Source organism: Tursiops truncatus, chromosome 1, assembly GCF_011762595.2.
Source record: "Tursiops truncatus isolate mTurTru1 chromosome 1, mTurTru1.mat.Y, whole genome shotgun sequence".
Classification (NCBI taxonomy): domain Eukaryota; kingdom Metazoa; phylum Chordata; class Mammalia; order Artiodactyla; family Delphinidae; genus Tursiops; species Tursiops truncatus.
The window spans coordinates 140,710,950-140,735,256 of NC_047034.1; the positions used below are offsets into that span (position 1 = coordinate 140,710,950).

Sequence of the window (24,307 nt, forward strand, 5' to 3'; positions counted from 1 at the left end):
AACTTTAGGTTCTCCTTCTGTATAACTGGTTCAAGAAAAATAAGAGCCAAGAAGAGGAAAATATAAACAGTAAAACTTACGTGTACAATTACAAAATTTAAATTCCCAGCCCTAAGCTTTTTCCTGAGCGCCAGCTCTCTATGGCTAACTTCTTGCAAAACAATTCCACCTAGAATAATCAGTATTGCTTAAACTTAACAGGCCCCAAACAAACTCATCATGGGAGTCAGCATGCTATAGATTATAAATGATGAATAAACACAGTTCCTACTGTCAAGATTCTTACAATCTACTGCAAACAGACTACTTGGTTAATAAGTAATCATACCCTACAATATGAGGTTGTAATAATAAACACATTATAGCAGAGCAATTTAAGCTAAGGGCAGTGGAAGTACAGATAAAGTGTTGATGAATTATGCCTGGAAAGATAGGGAAGGTTTCATGGAGACAGAATCATACCTTAGTTAAGATAGAAGCTGTCCTCTGAATATAATAGTAAAACTCTGTGAAACAATTAGACCATCTGAACCAGAGAAGCAGATTTTTGGTGACATTTCTTATTAAATACATCTGATGAAATCAATTATCTCTGGGAAATGAAACAGATTCTACCTTTTTTTTTTTTTTTTTTTTTGCGGTACTCAGGCCTCTCACTGTTGTGGCCTCTCCCGTTGTGGAGCACAGGCTCCGGACGCACAGGCTCATCGGCCATGGCTCACGGGCCCAGCCGCTCTGCAGCATGTGGGATCTTCCCGGACCGGGGCACGAACCTGTGTTCCCTGCATCGGCAGGCGGACTCTCAACCACTGCGCCACCAGGGAAGCCCCAGATCCTACTTTTGATAGATGCATGTTATCATCAGGAGAAGAAAGGTGACAACACGGTCACTACAGTCAACTAGATTACCAAGTAAGAAGCACATCCAAATATCTTCAAATGTCAGAGAACATAAAACATTTTCAGAAATTTAGTTCTGGATTATACTCTCAGAGTTCACATAGGAATTTCTTCCTAAAACCCGGTATTTACTTGGCTTTTTTGTATGAAACAGTCTCTGACACTCCCCTGCCCCCCGCCCTTTTTTTTTTTTTTTTTGCGGTACGCGGGCCTCTCACTGCTGTGGCCTCTCCCGCTGCGGAGCACAGGCTCCGGATGCACAGGCTCAGCGGCCACGGCTCACGGGCCCAGCCGCTCCGCGTCATGTGGAATCCTCCCGGACCCAGGGCACGAACCCGCGTCCCCTGCATCGGCAGGCGGACCCCCAACCACTGCGCCACCAGGGAAGCCCTCCCCTGCCCCTTTTTGACAGCTTTGGATTTCTGTCTTTGGTAACAGGTAAAAGAAATCTACATATGATTGAATTTATTACCCCAAATTAACAAACTAGGGAACATATAAAAGTCCAGAGAAGCCTCTCTTAATTCAAACAGTCCTTTAGTTTTTAAGTATTTGAAGAGGACATAAATTAAGCTTTAGAAGGGGAAAAAAATTACTGATACTGACAGCCTAGAAACTAAGATTAAAATTTTACTTGGCAGGGCTTCCCTGGTGGCGCAGTGGTTGAGAGTCTGCCTGCTGATGCGTGGGACGCGGGTTCGTGCCCTGGTCCGGGAAGATCCCACATTCCGCGGAGCGGTTGGGCCCGTGAGCCATGGCCGCTAAGCCTGCGCGTCCGGAGCCTGTGCTCCGCAATGGGAGAGGCCACAACAGTGAGAAGCCTGCGTACCGCAAAAAAATGAAATGAAATAAAATAAAATAAAATTTTACTAAGCAAAAGTGCATTCAATAAGTTTTTGAAACCCAACTCTGATCTCTCTGTTCCAACCCACCAAACCAAGTACTTTCTATTGGTTTGATGTTTTGAAGGTCAAAGTACAGAAAACATAGTAATATTATTTTTGCTTTACAACAATGGTAATGGTATCTTCTCTTTTCAAATGTTTTTATCTGCTTTCCTTAAACTGCCAAAACCCAAAAAGATAGTATCTTCCAGAGTTCAGCACTTTGAAAAAAGCTGAAAACATCCCAAGTTAAAAATAACGAAATTGTAAAATAATCGTTTCTTCTATTCTAAGATGTATATATTTTTTCATATCTTAATGTTTCGGAAAACTGCACACGCTTTCATGTATACATTTAATGTAGTAGTTTCTTTTTTCCTCCTAGAAGCTGTTTTAAACCAAGCGTGTGTCATAATTTTCTTAAAAAAAAAATGAAAAAAATTCTGCTTTAATTATAGTAACACAAAACATAATGTTTGAGGCAAGCCAGATTATACAGTACACTAGATATGCCTAAACAAAATTATTTTAGATCTGCAAAGTGTTATATAAAGTACCAAATATCTTGGTTCTCAAAAAATCAATTTTAGAAAGAGGGAAAGGAAGAAAGCAAACCTTCCCATTTTAGTTTCAAACATTCAGAATGTTACAGCTGTTATCTTACAGTGTTAATTTTCTTTATGCATATTTTCTCTGTACAACTAGTCTGTGAGGGTTGGAAGACATCACACACACACACACACACACACACACACGGGGGTGGGAGTGCAACAAGAGCATGTACATGCCTATTATGTACCATTAATTTTCTGTGTGACGTTTTGGAGATATGTGTCTCCAAACAAAACTGCACTGGCACTACCAACAAAAAAGAATTAATAATATAGTTTAATACATGCTATAATAAAATTAAATACAGGGCATTATGGAGGCACATAGGAAAGGCGTCTAACCCTTCTTTGCATAAATGTGTATGTGTGCTACCAGGAAGGCTTCTGGGAGGAAATAACACCTACATTAATACCTGAAAAAGTAGAAAAAGCAATGTCCTTGGAAATACTGATGGGGATTTCTTTTATCTATAATGTTAAGTAATGAACTGAACATGACAGGTGCTCGATAATACAGGATATAAGGCAGGTACTGTCCCTTTCTTTGGGGGGAGTTTGGAAGAACAGAGAGGAAGGAGGGGCAGGAGGAGAGGAAAAGGCCAATAGTGAGTATAAGAAAGTATAACTAAAAAGACCAAAGCAGGATAAATCAATGAATAAAATGAGCTCTGGTTTTGACATACTTAGTTCAAATCTGGAATTCAGCACTTACTAGCTATGTGATCTTGGGCAGATACCTGACTCTCTAAGTCTCAGCTTTCTTATCTGTAACCAGTAACAACCAACCATGAGACACTGTGAAGCTGAAATGGATAATATATATTTGTTTATCTGTCTAGCTGTCTAATTAGTTTCCACACTAGATTTTAAGCTCTAAACGACAGAGACTATGAATAATATCTTATGAATCACTGCCTAGCAAAATGCTTGGCATACAGCAGATGTTCACTACCATTAAAAATTTATTATAATTTCGACGACAAATAAACCATGACCTCAGCACACCATTATAACTAGTTCGATTATATTCTGAAGAGATCAAAGACTGATAACTGATTGGCTTTTTATTTCACTATAAAACACTAAAAGTTTTATTAATTATAAGAACCATAAAGTCTTCCAAATTTGAACAAACCAAACATTTAGACAAGCATGCCCCTGGAAATATTATGCAGTTAAAATCTATACTTCAAGGAGGTGTAAATACAATCTTTTCCTCTCTCTAAAGAAGTGTTTTCAACCAAGGGTGATTTGCCCCCCAGAGAACATGCAATAACGTCTGGAGACATTTTTGGTTGTTGTAACTGGGGATCTAGTGGGTAGAGTCCAGGCATGCTGCCAAACATCCTACAATGTACAGGACAGTTCCCACAGTGAAGAATTATCTGGTTCAAAATGTCAACAGTGTTGAGGTGGGGAGGGGTGGGCATGGAGTCAGAGAGTAGAAAGGTAGGCAAAGATATAAGATTGCCTGAACACTTATAAGTAGGTTAGGCTTAACATTATCAGAGTTCATGTCCATTATTACAACTTACTCTTTTTTTTAATCAAGCTGTGATTTTTTTTTAAACATCTTTATTGGAGTATAATTGCTTTACACTGTTGTGTTAGTTTCTGCTGTATAACAAAGCAAATCAGCTATACTATACATATATCCCCGTATCCCCTCCCTCTTGAGTCTCCCTCCCTCCCACCCTCCCTATCCCACCTCTCTAGGTGGTCACAAAGCACCCAGCTGATCTCCCTGGGCTATGCAGCTGTCAAGCTGTGATTTTTAAAGAGAGGCTTAAATTTGCTTTTTCTCAAATATACCCCAGATAGAGAATGATCTCTCTGAAAATTATTTTAGGTCAATGAAAATATATAAAAGCTTTCAATAGCTCAGAAAAAAAAAAAAGCATTTTAAATGCTTAATTTCAAGACTTGCAAATGAAGTTCTAATATTTATCAGAGTAAGAATGCACAGCCACATTAAGCTGAATGGAAAAAAGATACATGTGGCTCACATTTCCTACTGTTTTATCAGTATATTGACTTTGAAAGTACAAAGCAGATTTAAACGATGTGTTCATTCATTCACATATGCATGGTTGAAGGAATATGTAGCACTTTGCCATTTCACTGCCTTTTTTTTGGTACTCTGGTATTTCTTTAATAGTAATCCCCATCACCACATTGTTTCTGATCTATGTTTCACAGCACATGTCCATTAATAATCTACTAAAAATTGTGAGGTGGTGCCACACGAAGTAATGACATAATGAAATCTAACTGATGGCAGTGAAAATTTTAACATTGGTTACTATCAGAAATGGAATCATTAGGTAGAAGTAGGTCTAGATGGTAACAAATCACAAACAGTTGATGTTATTATAATTTTTCTTAAGTACCTTTTGAAATAACATCAATCTTTGGTTTCAGATTTGAGAAAAGTAGTATTATCAAAATATAATAAAATAATTTAAAAATTTAATGAATAATTTTTGAAAGAGGTCTAATAAGAAATCCAATTCATGTAAAGCTATTGCTAGAGCTTGGCTGAGGTAACGCTTTGAGAGACTGTGTATGGGAAAAAAGTTCATCCTACTGGAAAAAATCTTTGCGTTTCTTTATTTCTGTATCATTAGAAAAAAATCTTATTCTACATTAAAATTCAAGAGCGGTTCCATAATTTTGACATATATGCAAATACTTTGAGTCTGAAAAGTATAATGAATCCCTTAACTGTCTACTAAAATCATTTTTTTTTGACAATCATCCAATTTATACAATAAGCAAATTCAATAGCTATAGTCCTTCAGAAAGACAATACCGGATTCATCTAAGCTGATATTTTACATTTGAAAGTGTGGTTAATTATCTGTGAATGTGCTACTTGTCCACATAACAATTTACTAAGTGACCATACCTCTTCAATACCAGCTATATTATTCACAGCCAGTTTTTTTAGAGAACTCTGAAGTTTTTTGTCATCAGCTGTAGCTGTTCTATGTACCACCTTCTTCTTTCTGCGCGCTGTACCCTGAAAGATAACCAAACAGAAGTGTTAGCGTGCCATGCATTTGACAACTGCAATCACTTGTCTTCCTTTACATAATATTCTAATATTCTAACATAACATTCATAATATTCACTCAAGAAACTGCCAACTTCGACTCAATAGTGAGGTGGTGCCACACACAGTAATGACATAATGAAGTCTAATGAATGATTAGATGATTAATAAGACTGTCAGCCTAACCCAGATTTTTGAAGGTCAGTTTCTAGCCAATTGTTCTTACTCTTTCCAATATCCAGCCTTTATCATTTTAACATTGTTTCAAGAAAATATGTTTCTAATAAAAAAATTGTTTCTAATAAAAAATAATTTATAATTTCAAGATAATTTAGTGTGCTTTATATCAACTTTCAAACATTATAAGGAATGCTTTCTTTAACAGTGCCTACCACCCCCTGACAATAAAGTCTAAAGATATTTCGAAACTTTGGAGATTATGACATAATTAAGAGTCAAAGGGCTTCCCTGGTGGCACAGTGGTTGAGAGTCCGCCTGCCGATGCAGGGGACACGGGTTCGTGCCCCGGTCCGGGAAGATCCCACATGCCGCAGAGCAGCTAGGCCCTCAGCTAGGCCGCTGAGCCTGCGTGTCTGGAGCCTGTGCTCCGCAACGGGAGAGGCCACAACAGTGAGAGGCCCGCGTACCGCAAAAAAAAAAAAAAAAAAAAAAAGAGTCAAATGCCTATTATGTGAGTGTTCTAGAGTCCTAGAACCCAGGAATGAAAAAGATCAAGTTCTTACTTCAAGGAGCACACATTACAGTGTGAAGGAAAAGTCAATAAACATATAAACAAATTACATCATTTCAAACAGGACAAGGGTATTAAGAAAAAAAATAACATAGTGACAAGAATATCAGATGGGGGTAAAGCACTACTTTATTACAATGTTCAGGGAAGGCCCCTCTGAAGAGGTGACGTATGAGCTGAGATCCATGGGAAGACCTAGGGGAAGAGTGATCCAAGCAGAATGAAACAAGAGTGAACCTTTTATTTCTAGAGAAAGTAGGCCAGTATGGCTAAAGCAGAGTAAACAATGGGAAAGGAGGAGGAAAATGAAATCAGAAAGATCGGTAAGGGCCAGATCATGTGGCCTAGAATCCCATGGGCAGGAGTTGGACTTTATTCCAATTGCAATAGGAAGCCATTGGAAGGTTTTAAGCATGAAAATGACTGGATCTGATTTATAATTTTAAAAGATGACTGAGGTTGCTGTGGAAAATGAACTATAATGAAATCAATCAGGAAGCTACTGTAGCAGTCCTGATGAGAAATGAGGGTTGTGGTAGTGGAGGTGGTGAGAGCTCAGACTGTCAGAAGAACCAACAGGACTTGCTGATGGACTGGATACGGGGTATGAGGGAAAAAAGGAATCTAGAATGATGTTTAGAATTTTGACCTGAGCAAATAGGTTGAAAATTATACTATTTACTGAGATAGGAAAAGTTCATTTCTAAATGGATACTTTGAAACTCTAAATACATTTTTTCCATTGAAAAACTATTTAAAACAATGAATTAAATTCCTGAGCCAATTTAAAAAAATGTAATCTAAAGCAGGGCTGAAACACTGCCAAGAGCAGTCTATATCTTGAGGCCTAAATCTTTCTGAGACCTGGCAGGAGTAAAGAAAAAGGAAAGGAGGTTTCAATCTCTGGGTAGCTCCTGCAGTATTACTCAGGCAATCAGGCTTATAGAGAGTAGGCAGGAGCCTCAGTCTCAGCAACTCTGGTGGGAGTAGAAGAGAGTCCTGTGGGTAGCAGCAGAGGTTGTAATGAAATCCAGTTAAAGGATGAACTAAGAGTGACTCTTTACATAGATGGCCATTTATTTATGATGTGTTCCTGACTCAGGGATAGCTCAATTGCTTGCTGGATACAACTCAAATGATCCTCACGCACCTCAAAGTCAACATGCCTAAAAGCTTATCAGTCCACCAAACTACTCTTCTTATATTTCCTAAGTTTTGTAGCTCTAAAACCAGAAATTTGGACGTCATCCCAGAATCCTCTCACCCGTTCATCCCCCATATTCTATTGGTCATTAAATTGTGTCATATCCAGTCCCTGAATTTGTGTCCCACATACTACAGCAGTAGCTTCTCGATTGTTCTCCTCTATGCCAAACTTGTTTTATTTCATTTTCCACAATGCTGGCAGCTACCTTTTAAAATGACTGTTATTTCCTTCTTAAAATTCTACAGTAGTTTACTGTTGTTCTTGCCTATAGGATAAAATCTGAATCTCCCTAGTATGGCATACAAAACTATGATCTAACCCTAAATTACCTGGTTGTTTCATTTGCTACCATACTTTATCCATTATTTACTCTAAACTCTAGCTATAACAAACTAAAGCAAGCTGTTCCATTAAGCACCATGCTATCTCAGCATCCTATGGGCCTTTGCATGTGTGAGAACGACAATCCCCCCCTTCACCCTACCCACTTATCCTTGCACCTGTTCTTGTTTATTCTTCAAATCTCAGCTCAGTGATGATGTCCTTATCTCTCCTAGGCAGGAGCACCTTGTACTTCATTTTAACATTTACTATTCTGTAGTGGAATTGTATGTCTCTCTTCCAAGCTGAACTGTGTCAAGAGCAGGAAACCTTGACTTATTTATGTACTGTGTGCTTGGCCCACAGTACATTCTCAATAAACCAGCTGAATGAATGTGCCAACTATCTGGTTTAAAATATATAATAATGATGTGCTGCATCAAGTTCTTACAGGTATATTCTATGGTTCTTGAATATTCCTAGTTTTTGCATTGGTACATTACATTACACTTGCTGCTACAATGTGACTAGTACTTTGGTTATAGGAATGTGTTAATATGACTCCAGAGTCATATAACTGTATCACTATGAAAGAAGGAGAAAGTACTAGTTGCTTCTCCCCTTCCCCCTCTCCTGTCCCCATCCCCAGAAACTGTGGTTATCATCAAAGTAAATGACACAGTGGGGCTGCTACATAGTGTCCTACCTACCCCCTCCCTAGGTCTGAGGTAAATACTATTCATGCTTTTCCTTTTACAAAGACTGTATTGGGCAGAGATAAAGGTAGAATATTCTCCTTGAGCCTGAGGCTGGAGCGGAAGGGAATCAAAGATTTTCAGTGTTCAGAACTAGATCATCCTTAGGCTTCAAAGTACATGGGAAAAGAATGCTTATGTTCATATTCACCAACATAGACAAATAGGTAGGAATTTGGGAGGAAAACCTAGCAATGAACAATGTACCATCAACTTAAGCATGCCCCATTGTACACCTAACTGAAGCAGTAGGGGCATCCAGTCAAGATAACCTTAATATCTGGGATGCCCTGAGGGTGAGTCTAACATAATAGCTGTCATTTATTAAGTGTTTAGTCTGTGCCAGACACCGTTTTAGGTGTTTTAGAAATATTACTCTACCTTTAGAAGCATCTTATATAGGATTACTTTTGTTTTGCAGATGCAAAAATGGAAGCTTAATAAGGTTGGTTAACTTGTTCATCTCATATAACCACCAGATGTTAAGAAGACTCAAAGGTGGCTATATCAATTGCACCATCAGAGAAAGAGATCTTCTAATTACCTATTTTAGATCTAGACAAATTATTTTCAAATTGGAATGTGGTTTAATCTTGATTGTTTAAAAGATTTTAGATTTTCAATGACCACAAATCCAAAATAATGACACTATCTGGTAATAATACATTCTCCTATCAGTTTTTCTTATGCCACACTCACCTTGCCCCCTATCCGGACCTGAGCCTGAAGTTTGGCTAACTTTTCTTGATTCATGCTGTTGGTAAATCTAGGGGGGGAAAAATAAATTTGTTAAAGTCACTGTTTTATTTACCAAAACAAAATAACTGTTTATACAACAGTACCTTCTGGTTCACTGAACCTGTAATATGCATCACCACCACAATCATATTGTCTATATTCTTAAAAATATTAATAACTTGTCCTAGCTTCATAAGCCAGACAGTAAAAAATCCAAAATTAAATAATACCAAGAGGGAGCTGAATTTACAAACAGAAAATAGAATGGGATTCAAAGTTACCTATTCGAAGATCCCTCCTTAAAAGCATGATTCAGTACTTTGGCATTCAATAAAACCTAACCAATTATGAAATCTCTGCAAGTCAGTTTTTCCCCCAAAGATTTTCATAGCAGAGAGCTGTTACCGAATTAGCACAACCTTTAAGTAAACATTTTTCTCTCAAATCACATTTTGTATTTCTTTAAACCATAAATAGAAGACAAAAAAAAAAAAAAAAGAAAGAAAAAAGAGAAAAGCAAAGAAATCTGGACAAAGAAAAAAATACAACAATAGGCTGTGTAGCTGTCAAGATATGAGGTAGTCACGTCCTCTATTCAAGGTCAGGTGGTATGTTAATAATAGGAAAAGAGAAGCAGATTTTCAGACATTCAATGCTTCTGCAGCACTTTCCACGGAGTTCATTCAATACCTTGCACTAATATAATATGTCATACTTGTCAAGATATTCTTGCATATAAGGTAAAATGCCTCCTTGCACAATTTGACAAAAACCTATCTCTGCTACATTGATGCTAAATTTTGTGGGAAGGAGGGGAAGAGGAAACTCTTAAAAATAAACTTTTAAAGGCTAATCTTGATTTTGAAAACTCTAAGAGCATTATAAAGTCATGAATCCTACTCTGGTCAGTCCTTTCCTACTAAGGAAAAAAGTTCTCCAGTTTATAATGGGCCATAACATTCCACACTATGTAAACAAATAAAAGCCAATGTTAAAAGTCTTGTTTTACTTGTTCTTGGATCAACAGATCATTACTGAGATATGAGAGAGGTTATAAAGGATAAGGGTGTTGTCAAAACTTTTTGGCTGATTCTCTGAACTCTTTATAATCATCATTCAGATGAAAAAGCTACTGTTTTCTTCATTTCAGAGATGAAAGAGAATCAAAGATTATATAAGTACTAATCGTTCTGTACTCTGACACTGTACTTAGGCACTAACCTGTATATCTCTCTGCTTTAAGGCCAAAGTCCAGTTCCTAAATAATATTTAGAATTTATGATTTCTCAGTCTTTACTCAGTACTGTATCACAATGCTCAAGCAGCTAAAACACTCTTTCATAGGAGCGAGTGTGATTAGAGTACAAAATCAGGAGACTTAGGTGTGTGGCAATCTCAACTCTGCCACAGACTTAAATCTGCTGATGTAAATCCCAATCTCTACATTCAATATCTACAGAAAAGGACCAATATCCACTACTCTCAAAGGAATGTGGCCACGAAGGTGTAGTGAACTAACAAAGAGCCTAAGGAATTTTTTACAAAAAAAAGGGGATAAGTGAAAATATTAGAACCAGACACAGGGTAAACCTTTTGGGACTCTTCGGCATTTTGAAGTAACAATCCCCAAGAGAAGAGGTGGAAGCCAACATAGAGTCCTGACTTGTTTGAAACAAAGCAAGGACAAAATTAACTCTTTATATCAATGTGTAGACAAGAAAGAACAGAGTCCATTCCAGATAATCAGTATAACAGAAAACTTGTTCCCAAGGAGTACCTCAGAGAAAAAGCATTTTAGGGAGGTTGGAAGCTCAAGGTTGGTAGGGGAGGAAGAAGAGTGGTCCTTTGTCTACTAGCAGGTTGGGGTGCATGGAATTCAAGTAGGAAATTAGATTGGACTCAGTCTATGAGAGAAGAGATTTCAAGCTCAGAATTTGGAACGGACCTCAAAGATCACCTGCTTTAACTCCCTATTCCTCAATCAACCTTCATTTTATTGTACGCATTATTTCTGTCTTGTACATGTGGCCATCTCAAATACTTGCAAGCAGCAGCAGGGTATAAATTATAAATAAATAAAAGTTCACCTCCCTCCCAATTTAATAGATTTGGAAATGAGGGCCCAGAAGGGAGAAGTCACTTCCTAGGCCCAAAAGGAAGAAGTAACTTCCTAAGGCCATATGATTAGTGAGTTCTTCCTTGGGGATCCTAGGATCTTTTAGCCCTTTCCTCAAGGAATCACGAAAAGATGCAAATAATGAGGTTATAATCAACATTTATTGAGTGCCTAAGGTCCAAGCATTATGGTGGGCACTTTCACATACACCATGTTCACAAAGAGATAAAATAATTTCAATCTTTAATCCTGACTTTTTATTTTGTGGGTTACTCTATCTAATAAGAGAGGCACAGGCTTTGGAATCAGAAAGATCAAGTTTCCACCACTTAGGGCTTCAGAACGGTATTTTACTTCTCTGAACTTCTATCCCTTCCGTATTAGAAACAGTGTAACACCACATACTTCACAGAGTTGTTTTAAGAGTTAAAGATTAAGGTATCAAGCACAGGGTATGGCTCACAGCAGATACTCAGAAACTGGTAACTATTGTTACCATTCCCTAAGGGACAGATCTGGTAGAGTGAAAGAACGTGGGAACGGAAGTTGAAACCTCCATTCACGAGCTGTGTAACACTGCCCGTCGGTCAATCATCAACTTCCTGACAGCCTACTATGCACCAGGCAGTGTGATAGGGCTATAAAAATGGGCAAAGCAATGTCTCAGAGAGGGTGGCAGACTTTAAACAAACACTGCCATTACGAGGTGAAGAGCGCTGCAACGGAATTCGGTCTCCAGGGCTCGGGGGCGGGGGCTGCTAGCCTCAGTTTCTCTATCTGTCTAGTGGGAGGATCAAACGAGATGACAGCAGATAGGCTGTATAAAGCTCACAGCATTATTGTTGTGAATAATGAAGAATAACAGGACAGAGGCGGGGGACCACCTGCCTCCTGGGACTGGATCTGGGCGGCAACAGCGCAGGCCCGCTCGCCCACAGAAAGCGGTGGTGCTGGGGACCTTCCCTCAGGTGCCGACCCCCAGCTGCGCCGCCGGTAACCGAGAGGCCAAGCCAGCCGCCTCCGCCCCCACTCGGCGCGCCACAGCGGAAGTGGCAGCCCCAGCAGTTGGCGGGTGTCGGCAGAAAAGGGCGGGGGGAGATCGTGCGCAGCGGCCTAAGGCCGTGGAGTGGCGGGACCGCCGGGGGTCTCACCTGAAGCAAGGAGGGTCCTCCACCACCAGCACGCGGCAAGAGCAAGATGGCTACCTCAGTCGAGACAGAGAAAGACGAAGGCGGCCGCGGCGGCGGGAGTCGGTCCCACGTGACACATCCGTCCCCGCCTCTCTCTCACCAGAGCAACCTATCCCGGGAGCCCATATACGAACTACAAAGCCCAGGCTGCTCTGCGCGTCCCAATAGAAAAGCGGCAGGTGCAGGTGGCCGCGCTGCATCCCGGAGCTTGCAGTCTCCCTGGTGTTCCATTGTGTCCGTGCCTGCAGTTTGTAGGAAGCCTAATAAAAGGGCTGTGTGTATTTTTGTTTGGGTGTCTACTTTTGCCGGATGTCTTTCACTAGGAATTAAGTACGCACTGTCGAACTGAACTAGTGCGGACTCACGAGTGTGCAGACTCAACTAGTCTCCACTCAGGAGACACGGGAAATTTTGACCTGTTTGTTACGCATCAGAGAGGAAAACTGAGAAATACTTAACACACGAATTTTAAAAGCAACAAAAACAAATAGATTTAACCAGAAGAAGCTTTACACTTTAAGTGCCTGCAGTAACTTATGTCTTGGTGCCCTGAAGAGCTAGGTCAATTTTGCAATGAGAGGTTCCAAGTTTGGTTTTCTCAGAGCTTGCATCAGTTGATTGCATCATCCCTGAGTGGAAGAATTTGGGTTACAAGGAAAAATAAGGTGCAGTGCTTCTTCTCCAGCAGGAAGGGGCATTCTTGCAGGCACGAGACCATGCACCGCAGAACAGACTTGCCAGGTCTCTTCGAGACTCGAGCAGGAACCTAAGAATGAAATCCGGTTGTCTGCCTTTTTTTTAATTTGCGAAGGGGGAGGGGGGACCCGAAGCCAATGGGCACCCCGCCCACTGTTGGGTGCTGCTGACTTCACAGATCAATAATTTGCGTAGTGAATATTAAGTGAGCGGTTTTTTGGGGGAGGGGCTAGCCCGCAGGCGGACGCAAGCAACGGATGCAAGCAGCAACGGTTCTCCCGAGCCTCCTCCCCACCCCTTACTATCTCGGCCCATCTTTTCTCTCGGTACTCGGACTGAAAGTCCGGAACCTGGGGAAGCAACTAGCGCTCAAAAGCAGCCCCCGCAGCCTTCTTCGTGATCTGCACCTTTAAACTCTCACTCCGTCCCAAACCGGACCCCGGAGGCACCACCCACATCCGTCTAACATCACTTCCTTCAGGGTTAGAAAAAAAAAAAAAAAAAAAAATCTGGGAACAGGAGCGGATGGGCTGAGCAGCACTTGGGAAACCGCGCGGACTTTCTGCTAGGACTCGGGCCCTACGTCTGCTCAGCCCCGTGGCTCCGCGCACCTACCATCATGGAGCTGCGGCCTCGTCTCGGAGCCACCTGTTTGCTGGGCTTCAGTTTCCTGCTCCTCGTCACCTCTTCTGATGGACATAATGGGCTTGGAAAGGGTCAGACCGCGTTCTTATCTTAATCTTTACTTATCCTGGGCCCCAGCCCGGGACAACCCTCTTCTTGTTCTAACATGATCCCTTTCGCATTTTATCTCTGTGGCCACGCTAGATTTCTTTTTATCCTCTCGAACTGCTCCTGGAATTTGGGGTGAGGAGTAGCGGGTCTGGGGAATGTTGAGATGGGGAAGTTTTACTTGAGGCCTCCCTGAATTCTTGGGTTGGGGTAAGGAATTTCCCTTATGTTAGGAAAAGCATGTTTAAGAGACCAGCATAGTGTCTAGCACTTGGTAGGCCCTCAGGCACCGTTACCTTCCCTCCTGGGAGAAATAGGACCTTTGGGGATCTGTATATTTAGACCCTTGCCCTGGGTCTAAGAGTCCCCTCCTCACCTCTTCTTTTAAGAGCTAGGTTACTGCTTCCTTACCTTGGAGCGAACAGCACCTATATCCTAGGGAGGGGTGACTGGCACAAAAGGAAGGGCCAGATGAAGGGTCAAAGGTGTGATGTTAGAAACCGCAACGAAGAGTAGCCCCCCCGCTCGCCGCAACTAGAGAAAGCCCGCACACAGCAACGAAGACCCAATGCAGCCTATATATATATATATATATATACACATATAAAAGGCTCAGTTCATTTTGGGGAAAATGTCTGCCCAACACCCTGGTTGGAATAACCATAGTTATTTGGTGGCAAGCTCAGCTTGCAGCTCAATCATACAAGAGCTTTTTCCCTCAAAACAACCAGGGAACTTTGGCGAACAGTAGAAGGTCACCAACAGTTGTTCTTGGTTCCTTGGTGTGGTTCAGTAGGTGTGTCTGAAGAAACTGAGTTTTTCTGAAGAGTGAGGGGGTAGTGGTTATGAATGGAGAATAAGAGGTGTGACCCCCTACTCCATCCATCCCATTACCTACATCTTTATTGGAACTCAGGGTTTTATGCTTTTTCTAAGTGGTTGTGTGGTAGCATGCATTCCCCTCCCTTTCCTTTTTTTTTTTTTTTGTAGTGACATTGCTGTATGGAATGTCTCTGCTGCAATCCTGCTGTTGTTAATTGTGTTTTATCCTCCCTATTTGCACATTTATTGGTGGGTGATGAGATTGGGTGGACGTTCAGTGTGCCTGAATGCAGTCAGTCCTTCATTCAGTAAATAATTTTTGATCACCAGCCGTATTACAGGCATGGTCCTAGGCACTAGGGATATATCAATGGATAGGACAGACAAGGTTCCGCTCTCACAAAACTTATATTCAATTCAGAGAGACAGAGAGTAGATACATGAACAAATTAACAGGCAAGATAATTTCAGCTAGGGATGAGTTCTAGGAAGAAAATGGAACTGATGGAGTAGAAAGGCTGGGGAAGGATGAGGGAGCTGGCATTACTTGAGCTAGGAAGGTCAGGGGAGACTTCTCTGAGAAGGTGACATGTGGGTTTCCATCTCAACGATGAAACTGCACAGCGAATTCTGTTGAGCCAGAATGTTTTAAGTACTGACAGTCCCATTTTAAAGCAGATTATTGTATATTTAGTGTAAAATTGTACTGAAGGAGACAGAAGAGTATAGTGTTAGGAGTGTGGGTTTAGATTTGAGTTTTAATTTATTCTGCCACTAACCAGCTGAGAGGCCAAGGGCAGGTTGCTAAACTTCTCAAAGCTCAGTTCCTCATCTGCAAAAGGGGCAGAATAATAACTACCTCAGACACGCAACAAATAATTTACCCTGTTCCAGTATACTGTGTTAGGTGTAGGCAATACCTTGGAGTCATGTATTCAGTATTCCTTGTTAGACATTAAGCTCTGTGTGGTTGTTCCAGTTACCATTGCTGCATTATAAACCACCCCCAAATTCAGTGGTGTAAATAAATCATTTTATTATGCTCACAATTCTGTGGGCTAGGAATTCAAACAAGGCACAGTGGGGAAGGTATATGTCTTGGATCCAAGTCTGGGGCCTCAGCTGAGCTGGTTACTTCTACGTGTGGTCTGTCTTCATGGGCTAGTGTGGGCCTCCTCACCATATGACAGCTAGATTCCACGAGTGAGTGCCCTAAGAGAACAAGGTGAAAATGCGTGGGATTTTTATCATCTAGCTGTACAAGTCAAATAGCATCACTTCCACTGTACTCTGTGGGCATGTTCAAGGGCAAGGGAAATTAAGCACACCCCCTTCATCCCCCATGGGAGGAATGTTGAGGTCCCATTGTAAAAAGAGCATGTGGGGGCTTCCCTGGTGGCGCAGTGGTTGAGAGTCCGCCTGCCGATGCAGGGGACACGGGTTCGTGCCCCGGTCTGGGAAGATCCCACATGCCGCGGAGCGGCTGCGCCCGTGAGCCATGGCCACTGAGCCTGCGCATCCGGAGCCTGTGCTCCGCAACGGGAGAGGCCACAACAGTGAGAGGCCCGCATACCGCAAAAAAAAAAAAAAAAAAAAAAAGATCATGTGGAATGGGAGATATTGTTGCAGCCATCTTTGGAAAGTACAGACTGCCCCAGTAAGGTAGGACCATTTCTGTCTTATTATTCGTGCCCAGGAATATTTGTTGAAAGAAAAAATGAATGGTACACATGATCGTTGAGATTCCTGTCTTTTTCAGCTCACAGTCTGAAGACTGTCAGGACAAGTAAGCAGGCAATTACATGATACTGTGATATGTACTGTAAGCAGGGAAATAGCAGGTAACTTAGGAGCATATAGAAGGGCAACCTTGGTGGGGGGGGGGGCTGTGTTGTGAGGATTAAACAAAAAAACAAAAAGTATTTAATATGTGTCACAAACTTAGAAAAGTGTTTATTTAATATTTATTATTATATCCTCCCAAAGAAGAATATTGAATTGTTCCTGAAAGGAGTTAATAATATTTCAAACTGTTTTTGTTTGTTTGTTTTTATTTTTTTGTATCTTGTGAGTGTGGTTTCTTGGAAAATAGATTACAGTTCACCACCCACCTCCCAAAAAAGTGCTACCTGGAGCAGTGATGAGTAAGATTTCTTCCCAGATGTTTAAGTAGTTTTGACTCTTTCCAGAAGATGGCCTGGTGGTTTGCAGAGAGGAGAGACGGAATGACCCTAGTGTTTTCATTAAGAAGAGGAAGTACAGTGGTGTGGTGTGAGCACTGGATAGAAATCAGGAGGCCTGAGTTTTAATCCTGGTCAGACTCTATAGCCAGCTCTCCTCTTCCCTGGGGATCATTTATTACATGAGAGACCTGGAACTAGAAATGATTCCTAAGAGTCCTTCCAGCTCTAACATCCTAGAGTTCTAAAATAATTTTGTTGTTTCCCGTGTGCTAAAAATTTGGAATATGTATCACCTGTGGGGAGGAGTGTAATGATTAACATTTACTGTATATTTGCTGTATTCCAGGAACCGTTCTGTGCATTTTTCTTGTATTGACTGGTTTAATCCTCATAATAACCCTCTAAGATAGATAATATATTTTTTTCCTTGTGAAGTTGACATTTTATTAAATAAATATTTTCATTCATTAAGATATTATATTTTCAATATTTTATTACAGTAGTTTTTAAACACATAGCAAAGTTGAAAGAATTTCGCAGTGGACCCCCTTATGTCTACCTCCCAGGTCTACCATTGATGTCTGACTATCCTGTCCTATCATGTCTCTCTCCACGTAGTCATCTATCCATGTGTAAATCCATTTTTTTCTTACAGCATAGATAATATTTTTTCATCATTATCCCCATTTCACAGATGAAGAACCTAAAATGGGACACAGGAGTCACATAGCTAGTAAGTGGACCAGCTGAGATACGAATTCCAGAGCTTCTGTTCTCAACAATATACCACTCCTGCTCAGAATGCAGAAACTCCTTTGAAAACTTTAAAGAAGGAATGAGAAAGTTTTCAGTGGGGGCGGTTCATGTGCTCTCCTGCCTGAAACAGAAATGGATGGCTTTGTCAAGTCTCAGATGCAAATTTGGCACTGACACATATGGAATGTTTACCTTCCATACTGTGACCTATTCACAGTCGCAACAGCCCTATGGGACAAATATTTCTGTTAGTCATATTTTGCATACGGGAAAACAGCAAGTGGCTAAACTAGGTCTGTTTGATGCAGACAGACTTCATTTAGCCACTGTGTTATTCCACCTCTTAGGTACAGTGTTCCCTGTTTCAGAGACTTGGCTGCCAGTTCTGACACTTAACCTTTTGTTTTGTCAGCTGGGAGAGGGTGGATAATACTTTTCTGATGTCCTTAGCTTACACTCGTGAAAACAATTTGAGCATGAAGGGCTTGGGAATTCTGATGTAAATGCTGTGTTTGGAAATTGTCACTTTCCTTTTTTTCCCCCTTTTAAATTAATGTTTTAGGGCAGGAGCTGCTAATATGGGAGCTTTCAGCTCACTCTGCAGATAACTGGAGTAAATAAAGTGTCTGTGCAGGTGATACTTTAGGAAATTGGACTGTCTTCAGATGTTCCACGTTGGCATGGGTGTGAGTGTGGGTGTTATTGGGGAGTAGCTAGCAACACAGTAAGCACTGTACCTTTTCAAGTTGCTTTTGAAGGGAAACATAAGGACGCAGGTTTTCCAGACCTGAAGTCTGTGTTTTCATTCTGCTTTGGTGAAGCCACATTCCTTTATTCATTTATTCATTTTTATCTTTGCGAGAGAGTCAGTGAAGTATCGTGAGCAAACTACAGACTCTGGAACACCACCATGTAGGTTCTAATCCCAGCTCTGGCGCTTACTAGCACTGTAGCCTTGGGCAAGCTATTTAACTTCACCTTCCATATCTGTAAAATGAAGACAATTAAGTTTCTACCTCATAAGTTTACTGTGAGGATTAAATAATACATGTAAAAGCATGAACAACAATGGCTGGCATATAATTAATGGCATATAAGTGTTAGTCATTAATGCTATTATATTATCGTAATTATAACATAGAGTAAGCACTCAAAAAATGATGGTGCTGATTATTACTCGTGAAAAATTCCAATGTACTTTTTAATATGAATTTTCAAAGAAATTTTATACACGTAGTGAACTGTTTCAAATTATACCTCTAGACTTACTCGTAGGGATAATGCAGTAGGGCAGCCAGGGGCACTGGAAAAGCATTTTAATTAGGAATCAGACTAAATTCTGGTTGTGGCTTCCTTTGTGGTCTTGGGTAGCCTCTTCCGTTTTCCAGGCCTTTGTAATATGAGAGGATTAGAGTGATCTCTAAGTTTGTGCTGTCCGATAAAGTAGCACTAGGAATATGTCATTCTTAATTTTTAAATTAATTAAAATAAAATAAAATAAAAAATTCAGCACCTCTGTTGCATTAGCCATGTTTCAAGTACTCAACAGCTAATAGCTACCATATTGAACAGTGCAGCTATAGAAATTTCCATCACTGGAGAAAGTTCAATTGAACAATCCTGCCCTAGGCTCTCTCTTAGCAATAACCTCCTATGGCTGTAAGCTTTGTCAGCTAGCTTCTGAGTAGTCCATGTTTATGGAGAAATTTTATTTTGCCTGATAGTAATCTAGCTTCCCTGACTTTCTTTTGGCTGACATTTGCCTGGGATATATTTTTCAATCATTTTACTTTTGACTTTTACAAGTCCTTTTGTCTTAGGTGTTCTTGTAAACATAGAGGTAGTTTCTTTTTGTTTTGTTTTTTTTTAACCAAAATCTGACAAATTCTGTCTTTTAACTTTAACTGGCAAATTTAGTTCACTTATGTTTGTGGTGATTATTGACAGAGCTGGTCTTATTTCTCTCATCCAATTTCCGTTGCTACTGTTTTTTCTATCCTTATTTGCTCTTTTTTGCCCTTTTATTGGGGGTTGAGTATTTGCTGGTTCTTATCTTGCTTTATCTCCTTTATGAGTTTGGAAGTTGGCACTCTAGTTCTGTTCTTTTAGTGGTTACTTTTGAAATTTTACTCACATATTTAACAAAATCTAACATTAATATCTTAACCCCCCAATGGTTAGTGGGCCTTAGAATATTTTAACTTCAGTCTCTTCCTCTTTCCTTATAAGCTGTTGTTGTCCAATATTTTAATTCTCTCTCCTTTTTTAACTCTATAAATTAAGCATTAAATTTTTATACAGATAATATTTAGATTTATCTACATGTTTACCAGTTAATTTGCTCACTGTTCCTTGTATTTAGGCTTTCTTCTGGAATCACTTCTTTCCTGAAACATGCCTTTTATCACTTAGTTTCTCTGGTTTTCTCCCAGAAGACTATTTCGTATTTACTTTTGTCTCTTCAAACCTCCAATACTTCCTCCACAATCCTTGCTTTCAGCCAGTCACCACGCTTCCTATTTAACAGAAGGTAGAAGGACTCAGAAGAGACCTTTCAAAAATTGTCACCACGAGATTTACCTACCTTCTAGCACCAGTATCCATATATCCTTCCTTTCCTGTCTTTACTGGATGAGCTATCAGGGCTCCTAGCAAAGGCTAATCCCTCTACTTGAGTACTAAATCCCATCTCCTTTCATCTACTCAAGATATTTTCTACTCTCCCTTTTAGTCCTGTATCATCAGTTTTCCTACCTTTATTATATCATTTCTATCAGCTTTCAACATCCTATACTTTCCTCCATATTGAATAAAAACCTTTCATGGACTCACAGCTGCCTCTAGCAATTGCCCCTGTAGAGCAAAATTCTTTAAGAGAGTTGTGTGTACTTGTTCTCTAATTCTTCCCCTGGGCTGTCTTGATCTTGCTCTAATCATCTTTTCATCCTCGCTCCTCTATTGAAACTGGTCTCGTCAAGGTCAGCATTATTCTCCACTTGTTAAATCCAGTGGTCATTTCTGATTTAATAGGAGCATTGGTGTCAGTGGATCACCCTTCCTTCTTGAAACATCTTGGAAACACTTGGCTTCTGTGATTGCATGTGCTGCTGGTTTTCTGCTGATCTCACTGGTAGTTCTTTCCCACATCTTTGGCTGGTTCTTCTTTATCTCCCTTAACCTGGGAGTGCTCCAGGGCTCCTGGACTCCCTCTTCATCTACACTCACTCCCATGGTGATCTTATTCAGTCTTAAGCTTTAAATAACATCCGTATGCTGATAACTGTCCCTTGAATTCCGGGCTCAGATATTCAGTTGCTTATTCAGCATCTCTACTTAGATGTCTAGTAAGCATCTCAAAATGAACATTTCCAAATCCAAGCTCTTTAATGTTCCTTTCTAAAACTCACTCCACCTACTCTCTTTCCCATCTCTATTAATGACAACTCCATTCTTCTAGTTGCCCAGGCCAAAAACCTTAGAGTCATTCTTAACTTCTCTCACCCCATATCCAGAACAAAATCCTTTTGCCTTTACCTTCAAAATATGTCCAGAATCTGATAGGATCTACTCCCTCTACCACCACAGTTGGTCCAAACCACTGTCATTGCATGATTGGATTATTGCAATAACCACTTTCCCAGTCTCTTTTGTTTTTGCCTTTCTCTCCTGTATTAGTTTGCTAGGGCTGCAATAACAAAGCACCACAAACTGAGTGGCTTAAACAACAGAAACTTATTGTCTCACAGTTCTGGAGACTAGAAGTTCAAAATCAAGGTATTGGCAGTATCGGTTCTTTCTAAAGGCTGAGGGAAGGGTCTGTGCCAGGCCTGTCTCCTTATAGATGGCTGGGTTCTCTCCCTGTGTGAATATCTGTGTCCACATTTCCCTTTTTTATATGGACACTGTACTGGATTAGGTCTCACCCTGATGACCTCATTTTAACTTGATTACCTCTATAAAGATCCTGTTTCCAAATAAGGTCACAATCTGAGGTACTGGGGATTAAGACTCCAACATATCATTTTTGGAGGGACACAGTTCAACCCATAGCACTTCCTTTAGTCTGTTTTCATCACAGAAGCTAGAGCAATCATGTTAAAACAGAAATCACATCATGTTACCATTGATACTTTGCTCAAAACCCACTAAGAGCTTATTAGTAAAAGCAAGAATCTTTATAGTGGCCTATCAGGCCCTGCATTGTCTACTCCCTCCCTTGCCTCTTTGTCCTTACCTCCTTCTGCTTTGAAGGACAGCATTGTTTAGTGCTTAAAAGTAAGGAGTCTGGACCCTGAGTGCATAGGTTCAGTTTCCAGCTCTGATGCTCATTAGCTGTGTGAACTTGGGAAAGTTACTTAAACTTTGTGCCTTGGTTTTCTCATGTGTAAAATGGTATTAATAAGAGTACCTACCTCTAGGGTTGTTATGAAGATCAATATTGGTATAGTACTTAGAATAGTGCCTGGTATATTAATAGCAAATACTTGTAGCAATTCTCCAGTGCCAGACACTGTTCTAAATTCTTTTTGTTGTTGTTATATTCATTCATTTCTTTTAGTTTTTAGATTCCACATATAAGTGAAAACATACAGTATTTGTCTTTCTGTGTCTGACTTATTTCACTTAGCATAATACCCTCCAGATCCATCCATGTTGGTGCAAATGGCAAAATTTAATTCTTTTTTATGGCTGAGTAATATTCCATTATATATATGTAAAGTATATATTATATGTATATATAATTTTTTTTTCTTTTTGGCCACACTGCATGCCTTGTGGGATCTTAGTTCTCTGACCAGGGATTGAACCTGGGCCACCATAGTGAAGGTGCTGAGTCCTAACGACTGGGAATTCCCCTGTATATACCACATCTTCTTCATCCATTCATCTGTTGATGGACATTTAGGTTGCTTTCCTATCTTGGCTGTTGGTAAATAATGCTGCTATGAACATTGGGATGCATGTATCTTTTTGAATTAGTTTTCGATTTTTTCCAGATATATACTCAGGAGTGGAATTACTGGATCACATAGTAGTTCTATTTTTCATTTTTAAAGGAACCTCCATACTGTTTTCCACAGTGACTGTGCCAATTTACATTCCCACCAACAGTGTTCAAGGGCTCTCTTTTTTCCATATCTTCTCCAACATCTATTATTTGTTGTCTTTTTCAAGATAGCCATTCTGAAAGCTGTGAGGTGATATCTCATTGTGGTTTTGATTTACATTTCCCTAATGACTAGTGATGTTGAGTATTTTTTCATGTGCCTATTGGCCATTCCTATGTCTTCTTTGAAAAAATGTCTATTCAAATCCTCTGCCTATTTTTTAATTGGGTTGTTGGTTTTTTTAATATTGAGCTGTATGAGATGTTTATATATTTTTGGATATTAACCCCTTATAGGTCATATTATTTGCAATTTTTTTTTCCATTTTGGTAGGTTGTCTTTTTGTTTTGTCAGTGGTTCCCTTTGCTGTGCAAAAGCATTTAAGTTTAATAAGGTCCCATTTGTTCCTTTTTGCTTTCATTTCTTTTGCCTTAGGAGACTGATACAAAAAAATATTGCTACGATTTATGTCAAAGAGTGTTCTACCTATGTTCCCTTCTAGGAGTTTTATGGTTTCAGGTCTTACATTTAGGTCTTTTTAAATTAATTAATTAATTAATTTTACTTTTGGCTGTGTTGGGTCTTTGCTGCTGCTTGTGGGCTTTCTCTAGTTGCAGTGAGCGGGGGCTACTCTTTGTTGCAGTGTGAGGGCTTCTCATTGCGGTGGCTTCTCTTGTTGCAGAGCACGGGCTCTAGGCATGTGGGCTTCAGTAGTTGTGGCGCATGGGCTTAATTGCTCCATGGCATATGGACTCTTCCCAGACCAGGGCTCGAACCTGTGTCCCCTGCCTTGGCAGGCAGATTCTTGACTACTGCACCACCAGGGAAGTCCACCATTATTTAATTTAATCTCCTTAAAAACTGAATTAGGCGATATTATCTCCATTTTACAGGTATGAAAACTGAGGCTTGAGGTATAGGACTGTCCATGGTCCCATACACCTAGAAAGCAGTGGATTTGGGACTTGAACACCATGCTTTTGACAAAGGAAAGCCTTTTTTTATGAGTTTCTTGTGAACATGCCACATTTCTTTCTTGGGTCTTTGCCCTTTGTTCATGTGTGAATGTTTATGAGGCTCTTTTCTTCCAGGTTTTGGAGATCACATTCATTGGAGGACACTAGAAGATGGGAAGAAAGAAGCAGCTGCCAGGTACAAGATATGGTTTTAGGTTACTTATGGTGGTAAAACATTTTCCAGCCATCAACTATTATTAATTTCAGGTGAAGGATTATGCCAAGGCAGAGCAATGGAGGGGCTGCCTGATAACAACAAAAATAATACTACTACCTAATATTTATTAAGTGCTTACTATGCACCAGACATTGAATTATGTGAATTAACTCATTTAATTCTCACAACAACTCTTTTGAGGTGGGTACTGTTGTTATCTTCATTTTACAGATGAGAAAACTAAGGCATAGATCAGTTAAATAACTTGCCCAAGATCACACAGCTAGTTAAGTGGTGGAGCCAAGATCT

At 40.1% G+C, this 24,307-nt stretch overlaps 2 protein-coding genes across 5 annotated transcripts in view; one reads left to right on the forward strand and one right to left on the reverse strand.

Annotated features, from left to right (window-relative positions):
* The window catches only part of BTF3L4 (basic transcription factor 3 like 4), a 36,908-nt gene extending 24,296 nt beyond the window's left edge, over positions 1 to 12,612 (reverse strand). For both annotated transcript variants that reach the window (XR_002176871.3, XM_004311915.3), the window contains exons 1-3: positions 12,490 to 12,612; positions 9,184 to 9,250; positions 5,304 to 5,417 (exon numbers count right to left, since the gene is read on the reverse strand). Coding sequence is in view for 1 of the 2 variants with exons in the window: in XM_004311915.3 (XP_004311963.1) it covers positions 5,304 to 5,417; positions 9,184 to 9,237 (168 nt within the window). In the remaining variant the exon portion in view is untranslated. The remainder of the gene's footprint in view (positions 1 to 5,303; positions 5,418 to 9,183; positions 9,251 to 12,489) is intronic.
* Positions 12,613 to 13,714: 1,102 nt separating this feature from the next.
* The window catches only part of LOC101338839 (ras-related protein Rab-3B), a 109,389-nt gene continuing 98,796 nt past the window's right edge, over positions 13,715 to 24,307 (forward strand). Inside the window, exons 1-2 of one of the 3 annotated variants that reach the window (XM_033866803.2) lie at positions 13,715 to 13,940; positions 23,917 to 23,977. In XM_033866803.2, the coding sequence (XP_033722694.1) occupies positions 13,844 to 13,940; positions 23,917 to 23,977 (158 nt within the window). In that variant the 5' untranslated portion in view covers positions 13,715 to 13,843. Of the gene's footprint in view, positions 13,941 to 17,655; positions 17,695 to 23,916; positions 23,978 to 24,307 lie in introns of those variants that run through there. The other 2 variants (XM_004311914.4, XM_073789848.1) reach the window with 2 other exon arrangements.